We start from the raw sequence: 13,439 nt of genomic DNA on the forward strand, positions 1-13,439 counted from the left end.
TGTGTCTGCTGTGAACTATGAGTTCAGCACGCTCTCGGAAGCTTCGTGTGTTGGCGAGACGGGCGCTTCAGCGGCGGTCGTTCCTGTGTCGAGTGGATTGCACACTTCAGGCTGCACTACCCCTGTCGTGTTGCAAGCGGCCAATTCCCCTGTGCGCCTCAGCACTAAAAGAGCATTTCCTAAAGAGGAAATTTCTCTAAAAGAGCTTCACGGGTGCGTCTTTGTAAAGACGACGGACCGTCCTTGTAAGGATGCCGTTTCACCCGTGCATTTCTGGGTGCGGTTGTTACCTGCCAACGGGTGATGGTCACGATCGCTGCCTCACGTGTCTGGACGTCGAGCACGCTGAGGTGGCTTTCGTGGATGAGTCATGTTCTCACTGCGGGAATATGACCATCTCGGAGCTGCAAACCAGTCTCCGCCACCTTCAGGGGGGCGGAGTCCCGTTGCCCCGGCCGCGATCTGGGGCTCGTTCTGGCGGCCAACAGACAAGAACCACTTCCGACAGTAGCGCGGGTGACCAAGTCGTGGACGGCACCTTTTACTGCCAGAAACCGGCCGGTGGGCTCCTCCTCCCTCACCACCCTCGATGGCGGTGCAGCGAAGGTGTGTTCAGGAGCGGGCGGTAGCGATGCAATTGTGTCCTAAGTCCGCCACCTCCTGGCGTGGAGACCCGGTGCTCCCTTCCCGGGCCTGTAGGCACTCGTCTTACATGCTATGGCGTTACTGCAAGTGCACCAGGCTAAGGCACTGAAGGACATGCACGAGGGTGGTCACGATCCAGCACTTCTGGAAGAACTCCGAACCGCCACTGACCTTGCGATTCGAGCGACGACGGTCACCGCGAGTTCGCTGGGTCGTGCGATGTCCACATTAGTGGTCCAGGAGCACCATCTCTGTCTGGGTCTGGCAGACATGGGGGACACCGACAAGGTCCGGTTTCTCAATGCCCCTGTGTCCCAGACCAGCCTCTTCGGCGACGCAGTCAAGATCTTGGCCCAGCAAGTCTCGGCTGCCCAGAAGCAGACTGAGGCGATCCGACACATCCTGCCCCGGCGGGCAGCTGCTGCTGCCTCCACCCACCCGCCGGCCGCAGTGCCCCAGCCTGCTCGTCGTCGAGGGCAGCCCCCTGCATCACAAGCCGCCCGAGTTGGGTCCCTGTGTTCCACCTCGCTGCCCCACTGCGGGTACGGCTGTGGTTCCGCTGGTCTCGCTTGTACAGTTCTTAAGCGCCTGGTCAGCGCTGCCCAGCCCGTCTCGCTGGCTTCTGCGAACTATCAGCCTCGGCTATGCAATTCAGATTGCCCAGCATCCCCCCAAGCTCTGCGGTGTCCGCTTCACTACAGTGAAAGCGTACGATGCCCCTGTCTTGCGGGAAGAGATCGCAGTCCTACTGGCGAAGACCGCGATAAAGCCCCCCTTTATTGGTGCTCTATACCCCCTTGGGACCTGACTCTAGTGCTTAAATCACTACAGCAGGGCCCATTCGAGCCTTTGCATTCAGTTGAGCTAAAGTTTCTTTCATTGAAAACTCTGCTCCTGCTTGCACTGGCCTCCATCAAGAGGGTAGGGGATCTGCATGCATTTTCGGTCGACGATTCGTGCCTAGAGTTCGGGCCGGCTGACTCCCAGGTAATCCTGAGGCCCCGGCCTGGCTACATGCCCAAGGTTCCCACTACATCCTTCAAAGACCAAGTGGTGAACCTGCAAGCGCTGCCCCTGGAGGAGGCAGACCCAGCCCTGGCTGTGCTTTGTCCCGTCCGAGCATTAAGGTGCTACGTAGACCGGACACAAAGCTTCAGGACCTCAGACCAGCTCTTTCTCTGTTATGGAGGCCGGCAGAAGGGGAGTGCCGTCTCTAAGCAGAGAATGGCCCACTGGATTGTTGATGCCATAACCCTGGCTTATCAGGCTCAGGGTGTGCCCTGCCCGTTCAGGTTACGAGCTCACTCAACTAGAAGTGTCGCATCCTCCTGGGCACTGGCTCGTGGTGCCTCGCTGACAGATATTTGTAGAGCTGCGGGTTGGGCAACCCCTAACACGTTCACTAGGTTCTATAACCTTCGTGTAGAGCCGGTATCCTCCTGTGTTCTCACCTCAAACGGGTAGTGGCACTGCGAGGCCCCGGTTAGTGTCGGCTTGCTTAAAACACTCCAGAGTGTCCGTACTGTAGACCCTGTTGAGATCCTCCATCACCCTAAGCAGCTGGACGCAGCGGAACGTCCGGCGCCAGACCTTCATGATGAATCTGTGAGAACCATGGAAGTGTGGGTTCCATATTGAGACCTAAGCGGTACTCATATGTCTATAGTCCACGGTCCACTGTACATACATCCCAGATGTGAAACCATTAAAACAAAGCTTCAAAATGATCAGCAGGAATCTAGACTTTGAACTTCAGCCAATCTAATCATATTTTCGCCAAATGAATAGAGCAGTGGTTTTAAAATCCTAATTCTGGGGACCCACAGCACTGCAGATTGTCCATGTCTCACTTATTTAACACACTTGCGTCAAATCGTCAATCAGAGAATTCCATGAACTGGACTTTGTGTGCCAGATAAAAGACCTACAAAATGAGCAGTGGCGTGGGATCCAATAAAAAGAAACAAAAAGGATCAAAATGAATTTTAGTGTGTGATGAGCCCTTATATGACACAGAATGAGCACTATGGGACCCCAGGTCCTTAATGCAGTGTTTCCCAACCTTGTTTCTGGAGGAACATAAACACCAGTCAAGTCAACTTTGTTTATACTGTATAAGACTATACAATACAGACTGTGTCAAAGCAGTTTCACCGAGAAAATCCAGGGCAAAAAGCAGGCACAATTATGGATACTCAACTATGGAGACAGTTCAGAATCTGCTATAAAGCAGCTCTAAAAGACAAAAGTGCCATAATTTAGCTCAGGTCAGAATTACAGTCTTGTTTCAGTTCAGAACAATAATACTGTGAAGTTAATAAATTTGAAATAAGTTAAATTCAGCTACAAGCAGTTCTACATAAGGCATCAATTACATTATTTAGCTTGAGTCAGTTCAGTGTTGATGTTGCAAAATGCTGTTAAGATTTAAAGAAGGGGTCCATTCTTCATATGTGGATTACCGATTTGACATGATCCAGGATTGTTAGGTTCTTCGAAGCTCATCCTGGAGTTGCTGTCATAGCAACAGGTCCCAACAGGATTAGATTGCATAATTTTAAGTGAAAGTGATACTGGAAGTGTGTCCCAGCCACTGCTATTTTCTTACAACCTTATTAAACTAAAAAATGTTTGGAAAAAATGGTTTTATTAATTGAGAGATTTATTTATGAAGGAATAATTATCTTTTTATTGGACACGCATTACATACTGTACAGTCTGACCCATGCGTTAATTTAAACGGTGAGCTTTTATGCTGGTGGCTTTAATGCATCGCAGGAGACGTGGACTCACTTCTCAAATCTCGAAAAATGGCTTTTATGATGCATAATTAATTTAAACACATTTAGTTATGTTTTAAGATCAGTCTCCCGCGATGCTCAGCTGTGGACGATTTCAAAATGTTTAATATACAGTACAGACCAAAAGTTTGGACACATCTTCTCATTCGAAGAGTTTTCTTTATTTTCATGACTATGAAAATTGTAGATTCACACTGAAGGCATCAAAACTATGAATTAACACATGTGGAATTATATATGGAATTATATACATAACAAAAAAAGTGTGAAACAACTGAAAATATGTCATATTCTAGGTTCTTCAAAGTAGCCACCTTATGCTTCGATTACTGCTTTGCACACTCTTGGCCTTCTCTTGATGAGCTTCAAGAGGTAGTCACCTGAAATGGTCTTCCAACAGTCTTGATGGAGTTCAGTGAGAGATGCTTAGCACTTGTTGGCCCTTTTGCCTTCTGTCTGCGGTCCAGCTCACCCCTAAACCATCCCGATTGGGTTCATGTCCGGTGACTGTGGAGGCCAGGTCATCTGGCGCAGCACCCCATCACTCTTCTTCTTGGTCAAATAGCCCTTGATGCCTTCAATGTGACTCTACAATTTTCATAGTCATGAAAATAAAGAAAACTCTTTGAATGAGAAGGTGTGTCCAAACTTTTGGTCTGTACTGTAAAGGTTGCTGTCCCATTTTATACAGGAATTGTTCATTTAAGAAAATCGAATTATATTGTTAGTTCTAATTATATTGTTAACACAAGTTCATTTAGGCTATTTAACATGCACTGTGACATTTTTACCATTTTTTACTTATAAACTCCTTGAGAATTTAAAGTTAGTTTGATATTATTTAAATTCAAGTTTTAAAAAAAGGTTTAAATTGCTTAAATTATTGTTATTAATTAATAATATGTTATCATGTTTATTCTTGTAGAAAATCGTGTTTATTCTTTAAGAAAATAAGGGAATAAATAAGGGATGATCCGAATATTTGTTTTGCTTCACCTATTTATGTAGGCTACAATTATTCAAAAAAATAAAATAAAAAATAATAAAATAATGTCATTAAAAAATACCATTGTGACTTTAAAGGTTAGTGATTTAGGAGGTGAAAATACTGTGAAATTACTAATGGCATGGATTTTAGAGCATATAACAACTGAAGGTTTATGAAACATTAGCCAATAAAGCATTTTTTTTATACAACGGAACTTAAAGTTGTGAACTAAAATATTATTTCAACCATACAGCATGTGAATATATAAAATGCATACTTTTCATAACATTTCATTATTCATAAAACGCATAACGTTTCTGGTGTTTGGATTTGTACTTCAATATAATGATCTCCGAGTTTAAGAATAGCCCTAGACTAGTTTCTCTCTCTCTCTCTCTCTCTCTCTTTCTCTATCTTTAACAGCATTAGCTCAATGAAATACGTCTTCCTTCCATTAGAATGAATGTTTTCTTGCTTGCTAAATATTGGTCTCATGATCAATAAGTTGTATTCGCCTCAATCTGATTCAGTAAAGTCAAACTGCAGACAGTGAAGCTGCATCACTGAGCGCGAGTCTCGCGTGCTGTGAGGCGGGAACAGAGGATTCCGCTTGGTCTTAAAGCCTTCCGCAAACACCCACGATCACAAATTACAATGATTTAAGTAAAATAATGATTAATTATTAATTGATGATTTGTTATTATCATTATGGTCTTGTGAAAATAATAATATGGGCTGCGAGAAAATAATGAATACAAAGAGTAGTGCTGCTGAGTGCAGGCATGTTTCAGCCCAGTAACACACCGTTCTTCACAGCCAAAAAACAGACCGAATTCAGTTCAGCTGGAGGGGGTTGGGTTTTTAGGGGTAGTTATGTATGACATCGAGATAAAGGTGTGAATTGCTCTTTCATATGGACAGTGTCTTATGAGGCTTTCACTTGCTGAACTGGTTTATATAGGACTGTTGTTTTGGTTTTAGACTAAAAAATGGTCCGCCCCCACGTAAGATTTTTCTAGTTCTAGTCGTTCATTTGTTATATTCAACTAATCAGAAGTTTATATTAAATTTACATAATCAAATCTTAATATATTCCGCTCTCAAGCACATGCATTAAGTTTGCAACAAAGCACATGCAGAAGTAGCCTAATAATTGTGAAAAATGAGACATTTTAATTATTTATTAATAAACAAATGTTTTCTTGTCGGCTGCAAGATGAAATTCACAGTGCTGGCTCTCTCCGACAAGAGAAATGCAACATTCACAGATTACACAATTCTTTTTAGTTTAAAAAACATTTCAAGCTTTCTGTAGATATATTTTTAATGTATGTGAGACACCACGATATTATGTTAATTAAAAAATTATAAATTCATTACCAGTTAAAAATGTAAGTGATGAAAAGGTGCCTCCCTGTCATTAATGCACATTAATAATTTTTGCACAAACACTTGAGTATGAACGTCGTGGTTTTCACTCGCTCCAAGAGCGCTCCATCACAAATACAATTAATGCCAACAGCCCATAATATAACTGCATATTCAGCAATAATTCATGTTAAACATATTTAGCTATAGCTTGATCAGAAGGTTACAATAACTGCAAGAGTCGAGCAGGATGTTAAGAGTTTGTCTGTTCCCTTTCAGTCGGTCACTCTCGACGCCACGTCGGTGACCGACAAATATGGGATATCGCTTCGATAGAACAATCTACTTCGAGTGTAAACTAAACTAAATTATTGCATCCAGCTGCCGCTGATCACTGCGTGAGTATAAGAGGGCAGCAGGTGCAATGCATACCAGCTTTTCGCTTCGGAGCCGAGCGTTAGTATCGCTCTGCTCAACTGTGTCTGCTGTGAACTATGAGTTCAGCACGCTCTCGGAAGCTTCGTGTGTTGGCGAGACGGCGCTTCAGCGGCGGTCGTTCCTGTGTCGAGTGGATTGCACACTTCAGGCTGCACTACCCCTGTCGTGTTGCAAGCGGCCAATTCCCCTGTGTGCCTCAGCACTAAAAGAGCATTTCCTAAAGAGCAAATTTCTCTAAAAGAGCTTCACGGGTGCAAACGGGTAGTGGCACTGCGAGGCCCCGGTTAGTGTCGGCTTGCTTAAACCACTCCAGAGTGTCCGTACTGTAGACCCTGTTGAGATCCTCCATCACCCTAAGCAGCTGGACGCAGCGGAACGTCCGGCGCCAGACCTTCATGATGAATCCGTGAGAACCATGGAAGGGTGGGTTCCATATTGAGACCTAAGCGGTACTCATATGTGTATAGTCCACGGTATAGCCTTAGAGCCTGTGTTTCCCCGGCAGACTTCTGCCTTCCCAAGAGGGTTTTAATCACCTCAAATCTCTCCTTATACTCCTAAATGGATGCTATATGTGTATTTGCCTCCGAGACCTCCTTCGGGAAGGATGGGGCTTCCGCAGCGTCCCGGCTCCAAGTGTACCGGGTACGTTTTCCCAGTGTTATCCAATCTCACCCAGTGAGGTAGTGCTTTGACAACGGTGAGTGGAGCTACTTGTTCTGAGCCCCGGCCTACACCTAATAGGGGCGCAGGCAGCTCGCACAGGGCACTGGAAGGGGCAGCACCCATGGCGCTTTGATAGGGATCCCATATACATCGGTCACCGAACGTCTCGGTTATGTATGGTAACCCTCGTTCCCTGAAGGAGGGAACGGAGACGCCACGTCCCGTCGCCATGGTTGCTGTACCGCCGCTGAGCTGCCGGGTCCACGGCTCGGCTCCTCAGCAAAAAACTGGTATGCATTGCAGCTGCTGCCCTCTTATACTCACGCAGTGATCAGTGGCAGCTGGATGCAATATTTGCATGCCAATGTGCATTGGCTCGTTTAGTTTACACTCGAAGTAGATTGGTCTATCGAAGCGATATCCCATATTCGTCGGTCACCGACGTGGCGTCTCCGTTCCCTCCTTCAGGGAACGAGGGTTACCATACGTAACCGAGACGTTTCTTTTACTGATTATTTTCGGGTTAAAGCATGATTTAAACAGATTCACACGCAATCGCTTTCGCAATGATGCATTCAAACAAATGTAATCTTACAGTGCTACTATACATTATCAGCATGCTATCTGATTTTGAAATCTTGAAGAAGTTAATCAATCTGTTTAGATAAAATAACTGACAAAAATGTACTGTTATTTTCATCACAAACAAAATTTTCACAGCAGAAAGCAGCAATTAAAGATTTAATGTTTACAATGTTATTAGTTTGGCATGTGATAATTGGAAAAAAGTTTACACCAAATAGCTTATGCCACTTTGAAACTCTCTAATAAAAGTTTTATTAGTATTATTTTATATGCTACGTTATGAACATAACATTTCAAACATACTGAAATACTTTATCCATGGAGTAAAGGCGGAGCGTGTTTCAGGTATCAGTGCACGCGGAGGGGAAGTTGTTGCTGCTCACAGACTCTGCTGCGAGTGAGAGAGATGTTTGACCTGATGAAATGAAGACGACCGCGGGAGCACAAGCACAGCACATCCGCCAAAAATCAACCTGCAGCAATGCTCGTTGATCGACTCGCCAAGCTTTACTTTTGTAGGTCGCATGGCAGTAAATAATACGATAATATGACTATGCAGTCAATACAGATATTTAATAAAAACATTAAAACAAGCAGGACTGTAAAATAAAACAATAAAAAACGCACGCCAGGTCTACACCGGACACAAGTTGAGCGATCCAACAAAAGACAACAGAACCCAGTGATGGATACACTGGACACGATCACCATCAGTGAACTGATGCTCGTTCTGTTTATGACAAAATGTTCTGACACTGTGTTCAGATGATTTGACACTATAGTGTGATGTCATCAAGTTTAGACACACTTTTCGCTGTGGGGCACGGATGACAACTCTCATGTCTGGTGTAGACACACAGAAAGTGTCTGCTCTATTTACAAATAAGCTCTATAAGAAGAAAAAAAAACCTAAACCAGCGGCATAACGAGATGGAAATATAGACTAGAAAATATATTAACAGGTCCTCCGTCCATGACACTGACTCACTGCTGAGCTGCCAGTTTTAATCTTAACAGCTCTTAATTCTGAGTGGATGGTTAGATGCATGATGGGCTAGTATTAAATAAATAAATAAATAAAAATAAAGGTCTTTCCAGCATTAAGGTAAAAACATTACTGTTTTTTTTAATCATCTTGTTGCAGTTATAAATTTGCCTGCTAAATTAATGATAAAGAACTATATTAAAACTTGTTTTGTAAAATTTCTTCGTCATTTGAATATTGATTTAAAAATCAGTTTAAATCATAAATCAGATTTTTTTTCTAAAATAAAAAAAAATTTGGGATTTTTATTTTTTTTAGGCCATATGCTATTGCCCAACTTTAAAAGCAAGTAAAGAAGGCTCCCTTTAAAATCACTTAAGTTGTCAATTACTAAAGCTCTTTTTTACATCGAGAATAATTTGTTGATTATAATGACAGAACTTGAGTTTAATCGTGAGGACGTTTTATTAATCCGTCCATTATTTAAAGCTTCAAAGATTTAAATTAGGCCTAAATAATGGGAACGAAATTATACAGTGCTTCACGTTTAAACATGCAAGAATTTCTTAATCAGTTTACAGACAAATGTCTTTTTCCCAATAAGTTGTCAAAATAAAGGACAGGTAACAAATAACAAAAATGCCTGTTGTTTTATTGAAGGAAAAAATATATAGGCATAATATATGAAAATATTGACATTTTGCATATTAATCCATGTAGCCTACCCCCCTAAAATAGGCTACCCCTTTTAATGCTCCGATGCAAAGTAAACCACAAAGTAAACCACAATTTCTATTGAATAATATAACGCATAATTAATATAATATAAATAATACTGCACACCTTTTAAATGTGTCAAATCTAAAATATGGTTTAATACCATGTAGCTTAGAAAATATAAGCACAGACTCAGGCACAGGCTTGACATTTATCCTGCTTGAATTCGTTCTAAGAAATGCACATAACTTCATAAATACCCAACTTTCATCTGTGAATATTAAATATTAAATATATTATAATATTAATAATAATATATAATATTTAAACTATTGTGTTTTTCTTTCATTTTCCATGACTGAAGCAGTCAAATGTAACACATCAGCGAGGCAAAATTGACGTCTATTTGCGAAAATGTGTTTTGATGCGCTTGTTTGATAACTTGTGGTTAAAGCGCCACTCAGTGGTCAAAAGCTGCAAATGCACTTTACAAACGCTGCGGCGGCGGTACCCGCGGCGGTAAAAAGGGCCTTTTGAATATCTTTTTACTGTATGTTTATTTATTTTTTCTCTTTTTATTCGAAACATATCGAAACACATTAACTATATCATGAAATATCTTGATTCTCACTTTTATAGATTATGTTGATCTATTGTATAGTGGGCAATGGTCAAAGTAACCTAATAATGTAATCTATTAACTATGCATAAAAAACTGTCTGTTTATGTAATTAACAGATATGGGTGTCATGCCATAACATATTTGAGAATATAAACTGAGTTTATATTTAATGTGAATTTATCATTGAAAGTTAATGTGGAAAGTTAAAGTCAGGCTAGCAAGAAACATTTTCACTGACAGTCTATTTCAAGCACTTTCAAAAACACCCATTAAAATCACTGAAGCTGTTTACAATATGAAATTAATATCTTACAGATTCATACACACATTTCCACTTTGTTTTAGTTAATTTGCCAGAAAGAGGTATTCAGTCAGCGAGCTAGTGAAGAAAACACCTGCATTTTAGCGATGACTCATCTGAACACCTCTGATTGGTTATTGCATTCATAAGCTCAACAGTATTGTGTGTGATGGCACAGTGCTGTAAAAGGTATCAGTTTCTGGCTCAGCGCCAGCCAGCAAACACAGATTTGAATTTAGCAGCTAATGATATGATGCACTGAATTTTCTAATCATACTGGTGTGCATATATTAAATATAGAAAATAGAAATCAGCTATAATTATTATTATTTTATTTTTTTTGTCTTTTGGAAGCTGCTTTCAAAATCCACTTGGCTCACACATCTGTGGGGGCACATGCCCCCTCACTTTGAATGAGCATGACACCTCTGCAGCCAATTGCTGCAATGCTGATCACGTTTTGAGTAATGAAATATCTGCCCTTTCCAATGAACATGACAACACAGAGTAATCTATGACAACTTAATCCAGATTTTATGAAAAATTTTTATCAAAACCGCTGACTTGTTTGAAGAACCAAATTAGCCAAGGATCAGTTACCAGGATTAAAAGATTTGGCATCTGTCAAATTATCTCAAATGTATTAAGTGAGGTACGAAGAATGGACCCCAGCTGTATGGAGGACGATAGTGCCAACATCCAGCTCAATTCTCAGTCTCACTTGTCTCAAAATCTCACTTATCTGACTTATCCATTTCTGGTCTTGGAGAATCTACTAACAATCTGATGAGTTGAAATTAGATGTGTTTAATTAGGAAGAGTTTGAAAATGTGTATGCCTTACATGAACAGTGTTGATAAACTCTAACGCATAGAGTACATGTTGACACCTAGGGCCCCTCAGCACACAGAAAAATATCATTTTGTTGTTGTTGTTGTTTTGGTCTTATATTAATTGGCATAATGCATGTTTTCTAACTTCTAATCTTCTAAATTAAGATTTATACATCAGTAAATAGATTAAATAAGCTTTCCATTGATGTATGGATTGTTAAGATTTGACAATATTTGGCCGAGATACAATTATTTGAAAATCTGGAATATGAGGGTGCAAAAAATAAAAGTACTGAGAAAATCGCCTTTGAAGTTGTCCAAATGAATTCTTAGCAATGCATACAGTACTAATCAAAAATTAAGTTTTGATATATTAAGGGTAGGACATTTACAAAATATTTTCATGGAATATGATCTTTACTTAATATCCTAATGATTTTTATCATAAAAGATAAATCTAGTTTTTTAGTTGTTTTGCCAAGAATTTCCCTAAATATGTAATTTGAAGTTGTTCATCTTTGTTTGTAACTCTGTATCAACTCACATAGCCTTATACTGTATATTATCTGGCCCTAATCTGGCTTTATTATGTTCTTCTTCAGAAAATGGTGACTGCGCTGGATAAAAACTGGCATCCAGAATGCTTTAGCTGTGTGAAATGCAGCTCAACATTTGGAGATGAAGGTATGGGGTGATGAAGGAAACTGATTTCAGGGCCATATCTGAGATCAGCTGAGCAATGAATGAATTAATTAAGATATCAGTAAATCAATCAATTATCATGTGGATAAATAGATAAGTTATTAAAGAATTCAAGATAATTCATGAATTAAAAAAATGAAAAGAGTCCTAACAAATTAATGAATTATGTTATTTTTAATAGTGTTTTTTATTAGATTATTTCTCTTTTATTGATCCATATATATATATATATATATATTATATCTATATAATTTTTTTTTTTTTTTTTTTTGACCATGGAGACTTGGCCTGTTTGTAAATTCAGTAATGTGTTGCAACTAAATATACCTTTTTCTTCTTCTTTAAACCCTCCCAACCAACTTCTAATGATGTGGGGGATATTTGATATTTTTTATTGAGGCTTTTATTGACTGACTGGGACTTTTTCATTATTTCCTTGGAAATGGAAATGGTCATTTTCATTGATTTAACTATTTCTTATAGCCACTTTCCATTTTGTGAAGTTCAACAGCTTTTGCCACACATCAGAGCTATATTCCTTGGTAACTGACTATTTATGGCCTACTTGAAAAGTTGACCATTAACTAGCTTAAGGTAAGCCAGTTTTCCATACTTCTTGAAGTAGTCTGTTGTTGCATACATTCTCTGTTACTGCTTGTGCACTGAGCTGGGATCGATGGGAAGCTGATAATTATAAGTGCTGTTTCTCACTGCTTTCTGTCTCCTAATTATACTATGAATGTGCTAACCTCACTGATAGTTATAAATACTGTTTTTCACTGCTTTCTGTCTTCTACATTATGCTGTTTGTGTAGGCAGCTGACTAGCCCTGTCACAACCAAGGGCTGCGGGGGTTCCCACTAGGTCTGCTAGTGAAGAAAAAATCTCCTCATAATAAATAATAATAATGTTTATATATATGTTGGCTTTCTCAAGCCCAACAAAGAAGACTAAGAATCTCATCTTTCTTGATAACAGCTTGCTGCTGTTGTGCTATGTAAACTCCTCTTATGCTGAGCACCCTCACCCTCTTTGTAAGTGCACTTAAGGACACATAAAATATTAATAACAGTCCATAACACCTTAACCATAGGCTTCAGCAAGTTAAGTGGGCTTTGCCTTGTTAATGGGCTGATTTTTACCATTGCGTTCAGTGGATAATCTAGGGGGAAAAAAAACTGTACTTGAACTGTACTGTACTTACACTGTACTGTACTTAAAGGGTTAGTTCACCCAAAAATAAAAATTAACCCATAAATTATTCATCCTAAATTGTTACAGACATATTATCATGGAACTGTTCAGTCTATTATTGATTTTTATTTCCACTTCACTTTTATCCAAGGAGACAGAACTATTTGCACTGTATTTATCAGTGGGACAATATTCATACAATACTATAACCTAGAAATAATTTAAAGGGGTCACTTGCAAGTCACAGCAGCATGAATTCTGTGCCCAGCAACATCTGATTAAAATATTATGCTAATTAACAGTGAGTGGTGGTTTCAGACATTACAGTGTCATACTGAATCTTATTCTGCCTGAAAGAATGAAAGGTTCGTACTGAAGGCGGAGTGATTTGACCAGTCAGATGAAAGAAGTGTTTCAGCGCCGCCCACAAGTGTGAATGAAATATTGAAGCCATAAACCAATTTGTAAACCCCAAATGAAAAATGAGAAATCAAGCCAAAATCTAATTTTCCCTTTGTTAAAATAAACGGAAAAACGAGTAAACAAGCCATTTTCCGTTTCTGGTTATTGCATTTAAATAGGAAATGTAACATA

The 13,439-nt window shown here is 40.1% G+C and overlaps 1 protein-coding gene across 2 annotated transcripts in view; it reads left to right on the top strand.

The window, feature by feature from the left end:
- The window catches only part of LOC132121358 (transforming growth factor beta-1-induced transcript 1 protein-like), a 120,999-nt gene that overhangs the window by 55,098 nt on the left and 52,462 nt on the right, over positions 1-13,439 (top strand). For both annotated transcript variants that reach the window (XM_059530673.1, XM_059530674.1), the window contains one exon: positions 11,552-11,633. In XM_059530673.1, coding sequence (XP_059386656.1) covers positions 11,552-11,633 — 82 coding nt within the window. The remainder of the gene's footprint in view (positions 1-11,551; positions 11,634-13,439) is intronic.

The sequence above is a fragment of the Carassius carassius genome, chromosome 39, assembly GCF_963082965.1.
Source record: "Carassius carassius chromosome 39, fCarCar2.1, whole genome shotgun sequence".
Taxonomy (NCBI): Eukaryota; Metazoa; Chordata; class Actinopteri; order Cypriniformes; family Cyprinidae; genus Carassius; species Carassius carassius.